At 44.4% G+C, this 19,623-nt stretch overlaps 1 protein-coding gene across 21 annotated transcripts in view; it reads right to left on the reverse strand.

The window, feature by feature from the left end:
- Window positions 1-19,623, reverse strand: part of LOC100649318 (mucin-5AC) — a 44,872-nt gene that overhangs the window by 14,866 nt on the left and 10,383 nt on the right. For 7 of the 21 annotated variants that reach the window (XM_048407155.1, XM_048407207.1, XM_012308408.3 and 4 more), the window contains 6 exons: window positions 10,033-10,138; window positions 8,233-8,292; window positions 1,717-1,853; window positions 837-1,206; window positions 603-723; window positions 246-366 (listed from right to left, as the gene is read on the reverse strand). In XM_048407155.1, the coding sequence (XP_048263112.1) occupies window positions 246-366; window positions 603-723; window positions 837-1,206; window positions 1,717-1,853; window positions 8,233-8,292; window positions 10,033-10,138 (915 nt within the window). The remainder of the gene's footprint in view (window positions 1-245; window positions 367-602; window positions 724-836; window positions 1,207-1,716; window positions 1,854-8,232; window positions 8,293-10,032; window positions 10,139-19,623) is intronic. The other 14 variants (XM_048407160.1, XM_048407186.1, XM_048407191.1 and 11 more) reach the window with 10 other exon arrangements.

The following is a 19,623-nucleotide window of genomic DNA, read 5'->3' on the forward strand; positions in this document are numbered from 1 at the left end:
TGAATGCATTCGTAAATCGACAATGTTCAACCTTTGACTCTGTATTTGTAACATTTAGGATATTTACAAAGACACACGTACACTAATGGTTCTATGGATGGCGAAAGCCTGCCTAGGGAACACTCGAGAAACGAAAGACACTAAGAAAGGTGTAAAGGGGGAATATCGTTTCCAAATTGAAACTCGAAGAACAAATATCGGCGAAAGAAAGGATGGAACAGTGGCATCTTTGTTCCCGGAATTACCTTGTACTCGTCAGCGAGTCGTCTAAGCTCGATGACATCAGACGTAGGAAACGGTTTCTTCTGCGGTTTGCTCAGCCCTTTATCATCCGATATCCTTACGGTCCTACCTGACTTTTTACCCCTGAAAAGAATCAATCGTGGTTGTAGGGTACTCTAGCGTATGCTCTTCTTTTTATTTCTTTTTTCTCATTCTCGATCGGTGTGATATACACGCGCGAAACACGTCGCAATCGACCTCGGATCGTCGTAGATGCTTTCTCGTTCTTCCCTTCGAATCTCTTCGTCTACGCGATGCTGCATACGGGACCGTGTACGATAAGCTAGCTCGAATTAATATACGTCATCTTGAATTCTGACCTGAAAGCTATTTTCAAGTCGGGCATATCCTCCTCGCGCTCGTCGCCCTCGGGCACCACTCCGTCGATGGTGTCGGCCCCGGTTCCTCCGACCAGCGGCTCCAACTCCGACGCTTGCATCCCTGTGATACATCGACAAGAAGAAAAAAAAAAGAAAAAAAAGGAAAAGAGAAACAAGCGAACGTTAAAAAGATTCCAGAAGGATAAACGTCTTCGTAACTAAATAAATCGATACTTTTTGCTACTTGAAATGGTTCAAGACCCCTTGGAAAGCAAACGCAAGTTGGATCGGAGGAGAAAAAATTTGTCGAGATGTTCCATTTACCATCGCGCTTATGATCGACATCACCGGGTCGTTTCTTGTGAACCGGGGCAGGTCCTGTAGGGGCGATACCCTGCTTAAGAGCTCCCATGCTGAGAGATTTTCTAGGTGGGCCTGTCGTACCTGCAGGAAGTCCCGCGGCCAACACTTCCGGCGCCATTGTCTCGCCATTCGTCAGTTGAGGTCTTCTAGGCCAGGCGAACTGCAGCCGATACTCGGTGCTGATCCGCGAAATCGCTTTGCTCAGTTGACTCGGTGGCAAACCTGACTGCGTTGTAACTTCCTGTAATCACGATTTCACGATCGTTAACTTCAGATGTGCAGCCCCGTAGGCTACGCTATTCCATGGCTACGACCTCGCGTACTTTCACGAGGAACGCGCGTAAGAAAGGGGCGCTCGTACGGGAGAAGCACACGCGTCAATGTGCATTCGAAAAACAGGTCGAGCGAGATGAAACTCGATGACGACGACTTGTTGACAGAGAACTTGAGGAAATTGGCCTGCGGGCTACGCGTTGGAAGAAAGCTTTGAATAAACTTTTACGACTCCATTTACGTTGCTTCCATCCCTCTCCCCACATCCCCTTTTTTTCTATCGTCGATTAAAAATAGGAACGAACCGATTACGCGTTTATCGATTTCCTGATTTTCGATACGCGTACAACATAGATAACGAAAGCTATAGGTTTGTCGGTCTCCAACCTTTTTCTCATTCGTGTTCGAGTAATCGTTCGTTCTGTGTCGTATTTGAAAAGTACGCGGGACGTTCGCACGCTCGTCGACTCGCACTTACTCGAACTTTGTCAGCTACAACGTTCGAATCGACGGCATCGATGCCTCCCCCATCGGCTGCCGTCATGAATTCGTGCGTTTTGTACGCGAGCTCCGGGCATTTCTTTCGCCGTGGCAATGGTGGTTCCAAAGTGGGTCCTGAAACGAATAAACGTGGCTGCTTGAGATCTTTCATTTAGTATCTATCGTCTTTCGTTTACACGAAAGGGACACTACACGCGTCGCGTTCTCGACCGCTTTTCCTCCGAACGAGTGGAAAGAAAGCTTTCGATTCGCGTCACTATTCGATCGTACGATCGTTTAGAAATCGATTCCGTTGTTTCTCCCTATTGCTGATAGCAATTTCGCACGGTTAGAGGAAATTTCGAGCAGCCAAGAGTGACGCTCAAGTGGCTCGAGACTTCGTTTGGGGATGGAAATCGATTTCTGATAATAGAGGTAATTAAACAGCGGCCGAGAACGTGCACGATGTCACGGGAAACGAACTTATAAAAAGAGGCGAACATCTCGAGGCGACAACACACAGAACAAGCGGGAAGCTGCTACATCTTGCAGTATCTGCAGGCACGCGCGCGTACGCCGCACACAGAAAATCACACAAAGTCGTAGAAAGGAAAAAAAAGCGTTCCTCTGTAAGAAGCAGGAAGAAGAAAATGAACTTGTAGTCTTTCCCTTTTTCATTTCTTTTCATTTTCGAAGCAACACGACCACGCATAAGCATCCAGCAGCCGTTGTTCGCCCTCTTACCAACACGCTTGGTAATTAACTCTCTATATTTTCGCTAGCCGCCTGTCGGAGCAGAAACTGGAAGAGGCACTTTCTCCTCTCGAGGCTCGAACGCTTGGAACATTGCTGAAAGACGATTATAAGCGACAAAAGCTTAGAAAGCGTCTCGAGTGGCTCATAGTTTCGCGAAGGTTGCTTTTGTGAACCGCTGGATGTTTTCCTCGGTCTCGAGTTCTCGCGGAGAGATCTCGCGTCGTTCCCGTCACGATTTCCACGCCGTGTTTAACGATTCGTCGTTTCGATTTCACTGGAAATCGTATTTCGTAGAAATCTACGCGACACGACACCGCGTTTCCATCGGTGCTGTTTCGTCGCTGACGCGCCGCGCGTTGAATTAAGGTCAACGGAAATCGGATTCCGAAGAGACGGCGTTGAAATCGCCGCACAGGGGTTAAAAGTTGGACACGAGACGAAGTTAAGTTGTCGTTTCGAGGAAAAGTTGCCGGATACGGTAATCCGCCGGTACTTTGAGGATAAGTCGTACCGTGCCAGCTTTCGGTCACGCGATTCCGAGCTTCGAAGTGTTTCGGGAAAAGCCAGATGACAGAAAGAGAACGGAAAGAGAGGACGGTTTGAAAGAGACAGGTCGATTCTTCGCGCGCGCGCGTTTCCCTTTGCATTCTGTCATTTCCGTGCAACCGATTCGTCGCGAATGTTCCGCTTTCAGAGCGGCCATTATCGCTAGGCGATGCTAGGACAGTCAACAATAACGTGCACACGAATGATCGATGCGACGTTGAGCGTCTATGCATTCGTCTCTCCTCGTTTCTGATCGTCTAATGCGACTGTTTTATCTGTGTGCGTACGTACGTGGCGCGTGTGTTCGCACGTCCATGTTTGCGTGTCTCTGCGTGTGACGATGCGTGGATTATTAACTCGGTTATATAAGCATCGTTGAAAGTTTAATACGACGATATCGTGCACTTTGGTGTCAGTGTTGATCTGTTTGCGGTTGTTAATCGAACTAGATTTGTTACCAACGAGCCAGTTTGCAGAACGAATCGAATCGAAAAATCAGTATCCTGTTGGAAATGGCTCGATCTATACTTAAATCAGGTAGTAGGTGAATCATAGCGAGGTCTATCGAATAAGGACGATTGTTTTGATCGAAGTTAATCGCATCGGTAGGATGTCAGCTTTGTGCTCCAGTTGCGTAGGTGAATAGAGATCGACGCTCTCTGCTCGATCATCCGTAAGGGAATGTTTCGTTTTATGTCGCCGAATTATTAGATCATGCACCAAGGGAAATAATAGAAAAAACGGTTTTATCGTTTCATCGCGACACAAGTCGAACGATCGCTTCGAAAGATAACACGGTAACGTTTTTTATAAGAATAAACATGCATCAGCTTCGTTTCATTCCGCAGATAGATGCTCTACTTTCAAGATCTATGGATAATGTTAGGCTTAACTTCCATATGCATGGCAAACACGATCGAACGCAGTGATACCAATGGTCTAAAGGACAAAGAAACGATCAAAGTTCCGATCACTCGTAAAGATCGTGCAACGTGCAAGTATTCAGTCGATCGACGAACGAAGGTGCACGCGAGATTGATTTAATACCGAAAGAAAAAAAAAGATTTCCTCTGTTCGAAAACATAAAAAGAACGAGACTTGACGGTGGAAAGGAAAGAAAATGACATAAAAATAGGAGAAAAATGTGGAAAACTGGACGCTCGTTCGTTAGGCACTGATACGTAAGATCGTTTACCCCTTTTGCTTTGTTAAATCGAAAAGCAGACGGAAGAGCCACGGACGAGAATTTTCCATCAACCATTTTCCTATTTGTTGCTTTTCTCTTTAATTGGAATACCATCGTGAGCTGTGACAGTCGCGTAATATAATTGTCAGCCGGCATTTCTCGGTCACCCATGTCGCAGACTTTAGTTCATGCCAGAAAACTGTCAGAAGGATTTCCGCGCATATCAATAGCCAGTGTGAGACAGATAAAACCGTCTCCTCTTTCACTCGCACCTACGCCTTCTAGTTTCAACCGTCGCTCGACTTACTGGCTATGAATTAATTATCTTCACGGGCTAACGTTCTCATTTCAGCCAATGAAACAACTCTCATTCCCTTTGAATAAGGATTCACCGAGAGAAGTTTCGATGAAAGTAAAAGTTGGCGGTTACCAGAAGAAAAGAAGGCGAGTAAATAACAGGTAGGAACGAGAGATTTGCCCGTTTTCGTCTCCTTTCTTTCCGTCGCGTCACGTTTCGACGATTCCCAACGCGCGGGCTGCAAATAAATTAATTACACCGAAGCGGCTGTTCGCACGCGGGGAAAGTTATTTTCGTCGAGTGTTTGTTTGATGCTATTTACCCGCCAATTTCGACGTGTATTTACGTGGTAGAACGTTGATTTACGCAGTTGATATTTGCTGCATGATCGATCATTTTTGATAAGTTTCCCCTTCGAATCTGATCGAAATGTACGCGCATCGGACAAAATCATCGAGCCGGACGTTTGCGCGGTGATTGGAATTGGAACGATAGAAAGTATTCATCGGACGTGAATTGCCGTCGATATTAATCAGAGACTAGAATTACAATATTGACCGTGTGTGTTCATGTATTTGGATAGCGTCTACGTCGAAACGAGTACGATACGCGTAGAATTGTGTGCTTGCCTGGTTTAATGTATTTAAGCAGAGATAACGATGGGTGATTCGTCAACGAGATCGAATCGAGCTAATAATCATCGAGGCCACTGTCATAAAAGATATACACCGGATTACCGATACGATAGTCGTTCGACTATGTTACGAGCCGCGCTCGTTTCTCGTATCGTGTTTTCTGCGTGCTTCCTCGAATCGATCGAATTTTCAAGCAAATTTGCGCCACTTGACAGCAACTAGCTATTCGAAGAAGATTTCGCCGGCAATACGCAATGGACTAGCATTGATTAATCGCGTCGTAACGTTGGCAGTGGAAAACAGGTCAGACGGGAATAATTTTCAGACCGAACAGAGTGTAGTAAACCGGTAATCGTAGCGAAAATGTGGGTCGCCGCTAGTCTTCCGAAACGGTTGGGCTCTTTCCACCGTAAAAATTGCGGAATATTTTCGCGATAAAAGACTTTACGTCGTCCGTAGCAACTGTTCCGTGTATACAACTTTACGTTTGCCAAGAAACTAGAATGACGAGGGAAGGAGGAGCAAGAGGAGGAGGAGGAAGAGGTGGTCCGATGCATCGAGGAATCGAGTACGTTTTCAAGTGGAAAAAACGTAGAACGCCAGGATGACCGTCGACGAATCTACTACGATCGTGGCCCGTGTAACACGTTGATTAATCCCCGTTAGGCGAGTCGGTGGTTTTGCGTGGGCGTAATGTGCCGCAAATTCATCTAATATCGGCGGTGTCTCGCATCTCCCGGCCGATAATTAAATTCGTTGCTCATTAGCCAGTGACGGGCATTAGCCCAGTCGATGGTTTTCCGCGTACGACACGGGAATTAATTGTCTCGAGCGATTGTCTCGTCCGATCGTAGGGACGATTAATCGTCGCAATTTCACGATCGACAGTTTTCCAACGCAGACGATCACGCGTCTCTGTCGTACGAGATAATCGCGTATGCACATATACGCGTATTTAGTATCTATACACACGCGTACACGTAGCACGAATAGCGGCATGTGTTTTGCCAATCGCAGGGACGAATCGGGATTGAAAATTAATTAGCTGCGGTCTAATTGCAACGATTAATCGCTACAATCGGCCTGAAGTCCAATGGGAGGGCGTACACCACCTACAACGCGGCAAAAGTATAGAGGCAAGCGCCGCGAAAAATGTTTCATTGCCGTGCAGGCGAAAAGAAATGCGGCGAGCAGAAAAGTCTAAGGAAACGCGCGCGGTATCTTCGACGTAACGATTTCAATTAAGAGGCTCCCAATCGCAGAGACGTATGCAAAACTGAAATGCGTTTCTACTGCGCTAAATCGAAAGGCACGGTCGACGCAGCAAACAAAGTGAGGAACAGATACAACTAGGAAGAAGCTTTCTTTCTCGATGTTAAAAAAAAGAAAAAAAAAGAAAAAGGAAACAATTATAGAAATAGAACCCGTTTTCTCTTTCCTTCGATTTTTCTCCGTTTTACGTAAAGTTGAATAAGCGGTTCGTCGAAACGTCTTGACAAGTCGAACAGCGCAAGGATACTATTCATCGTCGTTCTATTTTATGTAAATGGAGAGGGAAACCCCGCGTTTGTCTATAAAAGGAATTGATTTGCTTCGGAGTTTTTTACAATACGCAATGTTTATCGAGCAATCGTTGAAAAATCGCGTGTCGTCTCTTTCTCAACTTTCTCAGGCGAGAATTCTTTGGCGAAAACCGTGAGGGGGCGAGGGGTTATTTTTAGCGCGAATCGCGAAGCTGATAGTTCGAGAATTCTGGAACAAGTTGTAACAAGTTGTATAGAGTTCAATATATGTATATGCTGCGTATATACAACGATACATTTTCGAGGCAAACCACTGTGCGAACTTTCGTGCAAGTAAATGCGGAGGCGCATCGTGCAGTATCTATCTAGCCTATGTATCTACTTGGAGCAGAGGTAAAGGTTGTACGTGTTTCAAGCGGTCCATGATAACGGGCAGTCTGGCTGGCAAACGTTAACGTATAAAACATTTGAGAATGCATGAAATCAAAAACAAAAGGGAGTAAAACATCTTCGAGGGAACAACCGTTTCCAAACGAGATTCTTCCAAGGGGCAAGATAGAAAAACAAAAGGGTGCACCTTTGTTCGTTTCGGTTCGATGAGATACGCTTCTCGACGAAATACGTTCCTTTCCTTTTTCTCTTATCTTCTTTGTTTCTTTGTTTTTCAAGATCGTAGCGACTGTATACTTTGCGCGTTTCCTCGAGAGAAGTACCTCGATCGATTATGCCAACATGTCCTACGTATACAAGATCTAACGGGTAAAAAGAAAAAGAAACGCGTGCCTAAGGACAATCGATGCAACCTAAACACAGCCTGCACAATGGATGCATTCACACACCGACGTGACAAATGAGAATGTTCGCGCGAGATCCGTCGCAAAACTCAGAGGCAAGCGCAGAGAGGAGATTGGAACGTTCAGACCTGGTTCGCACTTGTGTTTTAATGCGGTGCAATTTTTTTTGAGCTCGCGAAGCTCGAAGGTCGCTTCGAAAGCTTCATAAACATTCTATATCGAGCACGGCTTTGCCCTCGAGAAATTAATGCGTATGTAACGGTCGAATAAAGCGGAATTGTTTCTAAACACGAGACCGACCGGTGGTCTGTAATCGCACGGTACTTTTCTACTTTTCATCGACACGCTATATGGCTATCGCTGTGATTGTTCTCGGCGATGCAAAACCGCGATTACAAAATAGCAATGCGAACCGAGTCTTAGGAATCATCGGTAACCGCAAGCAAGCATGCTCTATTAACCCTTCGACCGTGAAACTCGCGAATAGAACGTCGACGAGTATCGACGGTGTGGCGGCACAGAACTCGGAAGAAGGTGTCTGGTGACGTTTCCGAAAGCGAAAGTTACTTCAGAAGGGTTAATTACGTTGGATGGGATCTCCTCGCGCCTGGGGAATGGGATGATTAAAAGAAAAGAAGGGCGGAGTTGAGAATGAAACGGAGCAAGGCCAAAGTGGAAATTCCACCCCCCAAAAGGTGTTAAAAAAAAGGGGCTAAAACGAGCGAAATAAACCGTAATAATCTAGATGTTTGCGTAGCTCCGATCGTTCGTCTTACCTTCGTTGTTCTCATCCTCGGTTGACTTGGCCGATTGTAGCTTCGCGCTCGGTTGCTTCGCTGCAATCAAAATTCGCAGCTGGCACCGTATTCGTCTTTCTTTTTCTCTTTTCTCTCGTTCCCATTTTCTTTTCTCGTTTTGTCTTTTTCCCTTTTATTCGTTGTCTTTCGTTCACTTTTCTTTCCCTTTACGTTTTTCGCTTTTTACTTCTCTCTCGCTAAACTCGCTCTTTTCCGGTTATCCGTATTTCGGCTGCCTAGTCTAGTGACCCGTTTCGGTTTCGATACCGCTTGTCTTTTCGTTTCTTTTTCAACAACAACAACGATAACAAAAAAGAGAGAGAGAGAGAGAGAAAAATTGGCCCGAAAACCAATCCCACGTTCACGAGAACGTCCAAGCAAGCTCGTTGCCAAATCAAACGTGAATCGTTCGTAAATTCCTGGCCGCTATCGATAACCGATAGCTACGCCGAGTGATTAATTAATTATTTTCACGGTAGCTCACGAGCCGTGATTGGGTTGATATAGTCTGCGTGATCGACGGCCACGTGTCTCGAGACGTTTTGCGATCTTATGAATCGCGACTCTGAGGATGTATAGGACGTTTAGGCTCGTATCAATATAGAATCTAGGATAGCTGTATATATAATTAAGCGTTTTGTCACACGTTCACATAAACGTCGGTAATCAAAGTAAGGAATAAAGATGGAGAAAAGGAAAGTGTGAAGAGTTCACAACATCGACAAGACTGAACAAAGAATGTACACGTTATGGAGAAATCAGTGGTATAATTGGACGTATAAGACAGACGTAGTGAAACAAAATGTTATACATACTTATATATGGTACGATTATACGAGTCACGAAGGTGAGAGACATGGCGGTGGTGGTGTGAAAACGGGAGGTGAAACGTGACGACAGAGCGTGTGCGGTATTAATGAGACCAGATGTATGATGACTATAAGTAGCACGATCAAAGAAAGAAATAAAATCGCTAAACACCTTTTACAATACTAACAAGGGGAAGAAAAGATCATGAGAAAAATGGAAGTCGATAAGTACGAATCATCTGGAGCGTGATACGAGCGTGAATTTCTTCTTTCATCTAAAATGTGATTATAATCATTATTATTATCGCTATCAATATCGTCATCGCGTCTATTTAAATTTCACATTACACGTTTTTCCACTTAATTCACCGATTGCGTTTTCAATGCGTATTTCTCTATAAGCGTCACCACGTAGCAGAGAACGCTCGTAATGTGAAAACTAGAATGCCGTTCGCAGGATATTTCTACGTATAAATTTCGAGGCTACGGTACGTTAATCGCGTCTCTAACAACGTTATTCAACCCGACGATTCAGCGACGTTGTTGCAATAAAAACGCGGAACGCGTCGCTATTTTTCCCTCTTTTTTTTCTCTTCTTTTTTCTTCTCTTTTTTTCTTTTTCACGCTCGCGACTGCTGATATGATTCTAACGAATTTATGGAGACAATTATGTAACCTTTAAACAGCACGGTATGGATGCCTGAGGAAATTTATCCAGTCATCCTTAATCAGGTTCGTTGCTCGTTTTAGTTTCTTTGTGAAAACCGCTTCGTAGATTTTTTCTTCTTTTTTTTCTGCCAAAGCACTCTGCTGCTATTTTATTTACTCAAACACCATACCGATATTGAAACTATGCGACGATTTAGCTAAGAGACTAGATCGTACTGATCAAACGACTGACTTTTTCTAGATCGTGAACAGAGTATGTATATATAAACGGAGAGTTAAATAATAAATAGAGTGAACTTACTCGACGTCGGCGGTGGTTGCGGAGCTCGACGAACGACCGTATGCTCCTGATGCGGCCCAGTGTACTCGTGCCATGTGTACGTGCTCCTATACTCTGAATGGAGCTGCTGCAATACAGAATCGATGCAGCGAGTTATTACAAAACGATAGCTGAAATGTCGCATAGTAGATTTCGTGGATCTTTCCCTTTAAGCACCGCGAGCCATTGTGAAATAAAACTTCCACCTCCTCTTCGTTTCGCACACTTTGTTGCGTTTTTCCCTTCGGCGCTTTCGACACCTATGAAATTCACCGATCCGATATACCTTCGAAACACTAACGTTATAAAGATCGAATCGTCGAACTCAAAATCGTTGGGAGAGAGCAAACGTTTGAAAAGAAAGGCCGGGAATTTGAATAAATAGGACGATCCGTTACGTCGAACTTGTTAACCATATCGTGGCAGAGTTAATCCAGTACAAACGGTTAGGCGATCGATAAAACGATTTGCCGATTGTCTGTGACGATCGAAGCATAAGTTCGGCCCCTTTTGGTGTTGTATATCGCGTGTACGATTCAACTTCGGATATCTGGATAGACTTTACATTTCCCTGCGACAAGTAGAAACGAGAAGTCAATCGTATCTGCTGTTGGCGAGAACGTTCGAACCTATGCACGTACAATCGAGCACGATGACAACGGCTATTGATTCGCAGAAGTGACCAGAAACGACTCCTTCCTTCCTTCTATCTCGTTTCTTTCTTTTTTTTTTTGTTTTACTGTAAAAAAAAATGGAGTTTCCATGAATGTCGATCAGTTTCTCTTCGATGAATGTACGACGCTGGTATAAAAATAAAACGTTAACGCGGCTTCGTAAATGTTGCAATGAACAAAGACAGAGGACAGATAAGGAAAAAGGAAGAGAATTATAGAAAAAAAAAAAAGAAAAAAAGAAACGACGCCACTTTGCCGGCGCGAAGATTTCGACAAACGTCAAATCGTTTTCATGGACCGTGGATAGGCGAGGAGAAAAGAGGTTTTCTAAAAGGAATAAGAGGAACGGGGATATATTTTATCGCATTAGCAGGCAGGCCGGTAAGCTGTCTCTTTCCGCGGGATTTTATAAACCTGACAGATTTGTAGCGGCGTCGCTAATTGCGTTGTCCTGTTTTTTCAGAGTTGATTGATTTAGTTACTTAACCCAGATACTGTCGGTTCTGTGTCCGAGAACGCGGAGGTGACAACGTGGTCTGAACACGCGTACCAGCGCGTATGGTCAACCCGGCTACGTTCTCTAAATATTTTCATTCGTTTCCATGCTCATCTGTCCGACCGGACTTTTTCCCATTAAAAAGGAGCAAGTAAAACAACGAGCACGATCGTCGTTGTTGTATCTTCAAATATTGTACTACAGAGCCGGATAAACGTAACCACGTTACGCATTTCGACATTTCCGAAATAAAAGAATATACCGATATTTAACGATTCGAGGACGACTCGAGGAGCATGAAATATTTCCAACGTTGTGTATCTGGGCGTTCATTGTACCAATTAAAACATGCTGCAAGGTTTCGATAGATAGACAGACAGGTCGATGCATGGGGCTTCCATAATCCATTTGCAAAAGCTTTAGGCTCATATGTCTATCGCGCAGCGAAATAATTATTGTAATTTAGGCCGAGATGGTACCGACGTCGTGCTAATTTATTTGTCTTTTTTTTATATATATAGATTTCATAATATCTTGTTACAAAATTGTATTTCTTCTTCTGTTGTATTATCGAAGAGTATCCGACCTTGGGACACGATATTTACGCATCGGTTACAAACTGCATTTTTCCCGTTGGATTTCGAAACAGTTTGTTCCGGTGTGGTGTACGTGAACGCAAAGCAGAGGAGAGGCGCGATCAAAAATGGATCGGTTGATTTAAAAGTATAGCATCGATGCAGAACGGGAAAGCAGCACGTACAACTAGTGCGGTGGACTGCCGTATTTACGACCGTCTATCGATCCTTATACGTTCATTTATTAATGCCGATGTGGGGCACTGTTAACCTTTTCGTATGTCGCCGCGCCCACGCTACGCCACGCCGCTTCGCCACTCGCCCTACCACGCGAACATTTCCATAATTTCGTCCGATCGCTTACAAAGTCAACGATAAGCGAAATTTGATGACCTACTCCGAAATTTTCAATCGACGTCGCTCTGATCGCTAAATACCGATAAAATGTAAAATTTAAGACGCGGAAATTTCTTATTTGCCATAAAAAAAAAAGAATGAAAAAGAAAGAATAAAAAGAAGCGAACAACGCTACCTTCGTTGTTGGTGGAAACTAGTTTCGTGAAGCGAAAGAACTTGCGTTAACTTAATCACGATGTAGGCGATGGAGAGTCTCCCAGCGGAGGATTCGATCGACTTCGAATCGTTGAAAACTCGTTGATCGCGGAAATGAAAAGCAGGAGCGGTATTCGAGGAAGGCAGGGCAAAATCAAAAGTTCGATGTGATTGTTCCGATGAAATTAGATAGCGGTAGTCGGGCACGAAACACGCGAAGGCCCGCGGGGTAATTGTCGTTAAAAGTCGTGTTTAACGAGATAGCCGGTTAATTGATAATTACGCCGTAGTACAAAGAAAACTGCACCGAACGATGTCGCGTGTGCAATTAATAGAGACACCGCTGTGAACGCGTCTCGTAATTAAAACACGAATAACTAACGAGAAATTATAGCGAGCGCGCTCGAATCTGCGAACGCGTGCGAAAACGGAACGAAGACGACAAAGTCGGCCGTTTCGCGACTTCGATAATTGTCTGAAAAGTTGGCCGATTATACGCTCGTTGACTCGTCTCTGAGAGGAAATTCGTCGAGTCGGCGAATCATTCGCTTGCTCGAGGATTCGACGCAATCGTTCGACGGCGGCGGCGACCGATCGATATTCGTCGAAAATAGATGAATATAAAATTCGCGAACTACGACGTGAAGGCACCGGCAGTTCATTAACGAATCCGGGTGTGAATGAAACTCTCCTTTCCACGAATACAACTGTCACCCCGGTGTTCTCGACCTCTTCCCGAAGGATCTTTTTCTTCTCCAAGCTTCTTCTCCAAGCTTCAGCTAGGAATATTTCACGCGCTGCCGAATTGCGAGGAAACCCCAGAGGCTTCGACAGTACGTCGTACGTTACGCTAAAAGCGATCGACAAGTTCCATAAAGTTCGATCGAAAAGTGGACACGCGTTTGAATATTTACAGCTCTGAAAAGTTTCCACTCGTAACATATATTAGAAGAAAAAGAAAGAAAAAGAGTGTTCTCCTATCTAGAAGTTACTTCGACGAATTCAGAAAACCAATTGCGGATGTTACGTACCGAGCAAAAATATAAAACGAGGTCGAACGATGTTTCAAGTCTTTCGTTGGCGCATAGTGAAAAGATTGGTGGTATTTCGACCAAATAACTTTCGAATCGGCAATTTAAACTTTTAATTACTCCTTCGTTTTCGCTGTTCGAACGTCAGTGGTTAGGAGGCAAGCAGATATTCGCGAGAGAACGTTCGGAAAAGGCGCACCGCTACGCGTCGTCAGCCGACAGATTGACGAAAATGTTGCGCGATTCCTCGGTCGACGAAACGACATCGCTTTTTTCGCTTCGTTCGCGTCCCTCGTTTCACGAGGTAATTTCCAAGCGATCGAAGATTTTTCGCCTCGGCGGAGTACGGAGAGAAATCCGTTTTTCCAACCGGCTGCATGCCGATGAGACGTCGAGATGACATCGTCGAGAGAGCGATCCTATCTCCTTTCCCTTGTAGCTCTTCTTTCCTCCCCTAGTTAGACTTCCGAGACAATTATCGTTCTTCCTATATCCCAGCATGGCCTCGCTTATCACTCTTCGATGTTTTTATTAATCAATTTCTTCCACGTATCGCTCGTCCCTCGAGAAGAAATTCGTATCGAAATTGTGATGAAAATTTACGAAGAATACGACGACGATGATTTCTGCATTCGCGAAACCAGCAACTTCACGACGAATGACCTAAGCAAATACTCGGCGCTAAAAGAAAGCGTTAAATTCATACTCGAAGGACTCTTTTGGTTCGACTATAAAAACTGAACAGTCAACAGATCGAAGAGATTGGATTGGCAAACGAGCCCGGTAAATGTGATATCGCGAGAACGGAGTACGCTGAACGGTTGCTTTTTGTTGTTATTATGATCAACAGCACGATCGTCATCGTCGCGATCGGTGTCAGTGAAGTGAACTCGAGGATTTACGAGCCACTCGTTGCGATATCCGACTGCTCGGAACGTAGCCCGTGACACAGCGGGTCCTCGAAGCGGTTTAACGAGGAAACTCTTTCGCTATTGCAGTTTTGCTTTCTGCTCTTTCTCGTGTTTGCTCTCGCTTGCATTTCAGAACTTACTTGCTCGAAGAAAACGAACGATTCAACATGCAGTTTCACGCGGACGTATTTTTAATTTGTTATTTCATTCATTTTTATTACACGACTCGAAAGAATTGATCGGTCGAGTAAAGTCGTGCAATTGCGTCGAAACCTAGCGTAGCCTGCACCCGTATTGACAATCTTACGCGACCTCATTTTCCTATCAATCGTAGGGAATTCGAAAAGAGCAAAACAAATCGGAGCGGGAAATACCATGGCGCGGATAAAATTAAATTCGCTTGCTTGAAATTCGGATGAATCCTACTAGACGAAGATGGACGCGAAAGGACTCGCAGGATGAGCGAAACATGGCGCGCAGTGGATAGAAAAATTGCGGGGATGTGTTAGTAACGAAGCGGAAATAACGATGCGAAACCGTGTCAGAAAGAATAATTAAAACTATGGAGAACACGACCCCGATTGTGAATGAAAAGACGAACGAGCCGGGAAAGCATCTACGCTGCATCTGAATAGTAAATAGTAACTCCCCGGACGATTATTAATGTAAGTGGAAGGATCAGCAAACAGAGTCGACAGATACTGATCAAAGGGAGGTAGCCCAATGCTTGTTCAAAGTTGAAAAGACAAACATTTTGCAGGAGTTACGAAGCGTAAGATCGAGTCTTGTCCTTGTGTAACTTGCACGTAATTCTTATCAGAGGAAGAAGAAAAGAAGAAGAGAAGAAGAAGTGGAACAAGATGTTTCATGGAGTAGATCTACCTCTTCGCGAAGAGAGGAAAGAGAGAAACGTACGATGGTCGAAACTTCTTCACTGTGTGTCGTGCCGCATTGGCGACGTATTTCGCAGAGTAGCGAAACGGTTTCGTATCGCTTGCCAAGAAAAGAAATCGAAATTATATAGCAAGTTTCTTACAACTATGTATCGTTTAAGACAATGTAGTGTACAAGCGTGTAAAGGTAGAAGACTACGAAATACAGTATAGAGTCGATTGATGCATCGATGCATATATATATATATAGCGTTGAATGGAATATTCTATAGAAACTAAACCAAGGCTGAGGACTATATATATGAAGTCGATGCTGCCCTAGCTAACCTTTCAGGTGGTTCTTGTCTTTGTAGATTTCTGTCAATTCAATTTGAACCCTCGCTGCTCGCCCTATATATTATAATCCTTGAAAACCTCGTACGTTAAGGGTCGATGGAAGACGTAAGATAACAATGAATTCTAATGCTTCCTAAAACATCCCCCAAACTAGAGCGATCGTTTGGTATCCTCGAGTGCAAGCATAGGGGAGAAATTCCCCTAATTCTCTCCTCCCAGTAAACAAGATTCCATTGTGCAACGTCGCACAATCAAAATGCTCCGTATAACGCGAAGATCTTCGTGTATTCTCGGTCAACGAAAGAAGACGATTCTACCCTTCGGTCTTATCGTTTTATAGCATCCGATAGAATCAAGCAAACTTACACAAACGAAAATAAAGAAGATGTCGTATCTCGTAAATCTTTTGATACATCCGATTCGACCAAACGTACTCCGTTTCTCTTAGCAAGTATGGGGAAAAAGAAAGGAAACGAGCGACGTCTTGCAGACTTCGAAGGGAACGAAATGCCAGCAAGGCAGGACGATCGGTTGCGCGTCGCTTGCTAACCGGAAGAAACGGGATACGATGAAAAGGAATAAGAAAGAAAGGAAAGGATAGGAACTGCAGCGTAGATAGTGACGTAACAGAGACACGGCCCTTTGACTTGGCCGGTTCCGACCTGTACAACACGGTGCAACATGCGGCTTATCAACACGATTGCGCGTTGTAATCTATGTTCAGGGGCATATGGCCGAGTAGTAGGAGTCAACGTACTGCCACTCGCCGACCGGCTACACCGAGAATATCGACGAAGGAGAAACAGTGGCGCAGTGCCGGTGTTCTCCTACTACTTCGACCTCCTGATGCCAGCTGCATGCAAGCGGCGAAATACTGCGTGTCAAAGTTGAATTCATCGTGACAGTTTGCATTCTTCCATGGGCTGCTCGTACATTCTTCGTTTTCGTTTCTATACTCTGTCCGCGGGGAGAACTCGACTTCGTCTCGATTAAGATTCTCCTGCTGGACATGGACGAATCTCGTCCAAAAAGTTTGGGAACGTTAACGTTGATAGGATTTTGAAATAGAGATCCGACATGGGTCGAATAAGAAGGGAAATTTCGTAGTTCTCTCTTTTGGAGTGGCGAGCAATTATTTCTGGACAAGATGATAACGTACGTACGTATATCAGGGCACAGTCTTTTGGGGTTAATTTTGCCTATGAAAATAATGAATCGAGTACACGCGAGGCCTAGTTCCACAGAAATTTTAGTAGTTGAAACGCTTACAGTCGGGTAACCTGATTTCTATCACCCGCTATTTATCGAAGTGCTTCCTCTTGCAAGCGCAGTTTCTTCAAGGTTTACGAATCAACCGACGTATTCGCGTATTTTTATTATATTTATAACCCATTTTAAAAATATGCCACGGAGATATACCGTTTTCGGCCAGTGAAAGATAATTACAAGTCGTTTGAAAAAAAAGCGATTATTTCAACGTGAATGGTTGTTTCGAAACGTCAAGCAAAGCAAAAGAGAAGCATTCTTCCCGGGTATTTTTACCCTTCCGTTGTTGCGAACGAGGCTTATTATCCCATTTACCGTGACTGGCGAAAGGGTCGTTTCGCGAACCCTTCGTCTAATTTAGCCGGCGTTGCGCATTGCAGCCGTAGTCGGGCGACCAAGTAGTAAAAGTCAATGTACGTCCGACAGAAGAATGGTGCACGTGATAGTGCATATCGACGAATGAAGAGTGGCGCAGTGCTGGTGTTCTCCTACCACTTTTCATGACGCTCGGCCACGCGAATTGTTAGACGATTGTACCGGAGGTGACGGTGCGAAACATCGTTCGAACTCGATGCGATGCACTCTGAATGCCTCGCTCCTTATCTTCTCGATCGACCTTAAAACGTCCGGCCAGCACGGCAATTCGCCGTAGATACGACTTGACAAATCGACGATAGATTTCCATAAGGCTGAAAGAAAACGAATGCATCGTATAATTTCATGTAACGTACGCGTTCGATCTGTTTTACGAAGAATCGACTTGTGGAAGGTATTAGGGCGAGCTCCGTTACAAATTAATCCCACTAATGGCATAGCTCGTGTTGGAAATATAGCAACAACGATACTTTTATGTCCATCACAAGACTATAGCTCTAATTTGAAATTAATCATTAAAATCACCTTTCTTTTTCTTTTTTACTTAATGTCGTTTTTTTCTTTTAGTCATCGTTCTAACAGTCGTACTAACTCGTCCTAGTTTCTTAATTCGACTTTCGTGGAAAGAACGTTGCAGCGTTTTATTAGTCGGCAAGGTGACCGACGAGCGTATTCGTCGAAAAATCGATACGCCGCATCTTTTTGTCATCGTGTCAGCGAGTCGCTGAACAAATGGTGTTTCTTCTGACTGAGATGGAAGAGACAGGAAACAGACGTCGTTACCGAGGAAATATTTCAGTCGTCGATGTTACCCCGCGTGTTGCGATCTCACATTAAACTAATTTCATCGCGTAATCGGCTACCAGAGCGTAGAAGCACAGTCGATGCTCTACTTTCGAACAGAGACAGAGAAATAGAAACAGATGTTTATCGATACGATAGGAAGAAGTTTTGTTTTTTATCGAAAAGGAGTACAGACGCCGGGAAACAACCGGATGACGATAATAAGAAGACGTATCTATACGCTTTTCGAAGCTGTGCCAGCTTTACAGCCTTCTCCTTGTGATTAATTCTCGGATAAAAGATAGTCTACGTGTACGATTCGCAGCCGTCTATTTGTTCACGCAATTGATTACGATCTAATGAAATGTGTAATTACCCAATGGGTATAATATACCGTTCAACTACGAGCCATTAATTTGCCCGTCTTTGCCTCTTTTATCTCTTACCCATCTCTTTCCTTCGTTTCATCTTCCTTTCGTTTCTTTATTGCCTGCTCTTTCTTCGCAGAATAAATTCACGGTCGCTCGTTAGAAAACAAACGGAAGAGGATTAGCATTGATTCGCCAGAATGCATTTCCTCCCGAGCGCAACTAATCAAGTTTGCCATCTTAGTCGAGTTTGTTGTTCGGGATTTATACGATTCCTACCGTGATCGTTTCGACTATAGATTATAAACCACTGTTGGCAGCTGTTTTACGAATCCCGCAGCACGAATGCTATGGAACTACCTCGTTGAAAATTTTGTACGTTTAATACGAACGATCATGGCAGTTTGGTACGTGCTGTTATCGCGAGAAGGGGTGGGAAATGGGACAGGAACAGCGAACCGTCGCGTCGCCGAGAACACGGCAATTCTCTAGTTTCGGGATTTACGAGTCGCGCCCTCAAGTAAAACGCAATGCCAACAAACCGGCTCCCTTTTCACCCTTTCATCCTCGCACGCGAATTAATCCAAGAGGCGTGACAGCCGACGCGTTTCACCGGCGTGTCGTCTTCATCGCCCGTAGAGAATAATAAATTCGAAAGAAGATAGAACGAAGAGTGACAAACTATATCCGCTTTAAAACAATTGGACGAACCTTATGGCGAATATTCGCGCGCATTATCGTTGATGCATTTGAATCGTCAAACGAATACTTTAGGAACGAACTACGTTCGAAGGTATTCCAGACGAATTATTACCGTTATTGGTAATCGAACGATATTGCGAGTTCTAGGAATGGTAGGAATTATCTGTTCCACGAGCAAAGTAGATTCGCGAAATAATTTCCGTGCAGACGTATCCCCGTCGATCAATGTCCAACTTCGTATTGTTCGTTCCTAACAATGTGCACGCGGATGATTGGTTCCTCTGACCGATAATCCGTAATACGTATTACTTATCGAACGTACACTCGTGATTTCCGAGTATTCGATAATTTTTGCAGCCATTTGCGTGACGAGAGAATCGGCTCTTTCTCGTGCAAGAATTTACCAGGATCGTACGTGGATAAAGAAAGAAACGGGTTTAGTTTGGCGAGAAACTTTCACATTCGTGTAAGTCGCACCCTCTTTCCGGTTGGAAAATCGAACCAGCCTTACCGACACCTTCGGTACCCGAGTACTATTGCGCGCATTTGCGTGGCTGCGTGCACCTCGTAAATTTCCACGGAGGAATTGTTCGAAAGTCGTCGAGTTTCTT

This window comes from Bombus terrestris, chromosome 1, assembly GCF_910591885.1.
Source record: "Bombus terrestris chromosome 1, iyBomTerr1.2, whole genome shotgun sequence".
Taxonomy (NCBI): Eukaryota; Metazoa; Arthropoda; class Insecta; order Hymenoptera; family Apidae; genus Bombus; species Bombus terrestris.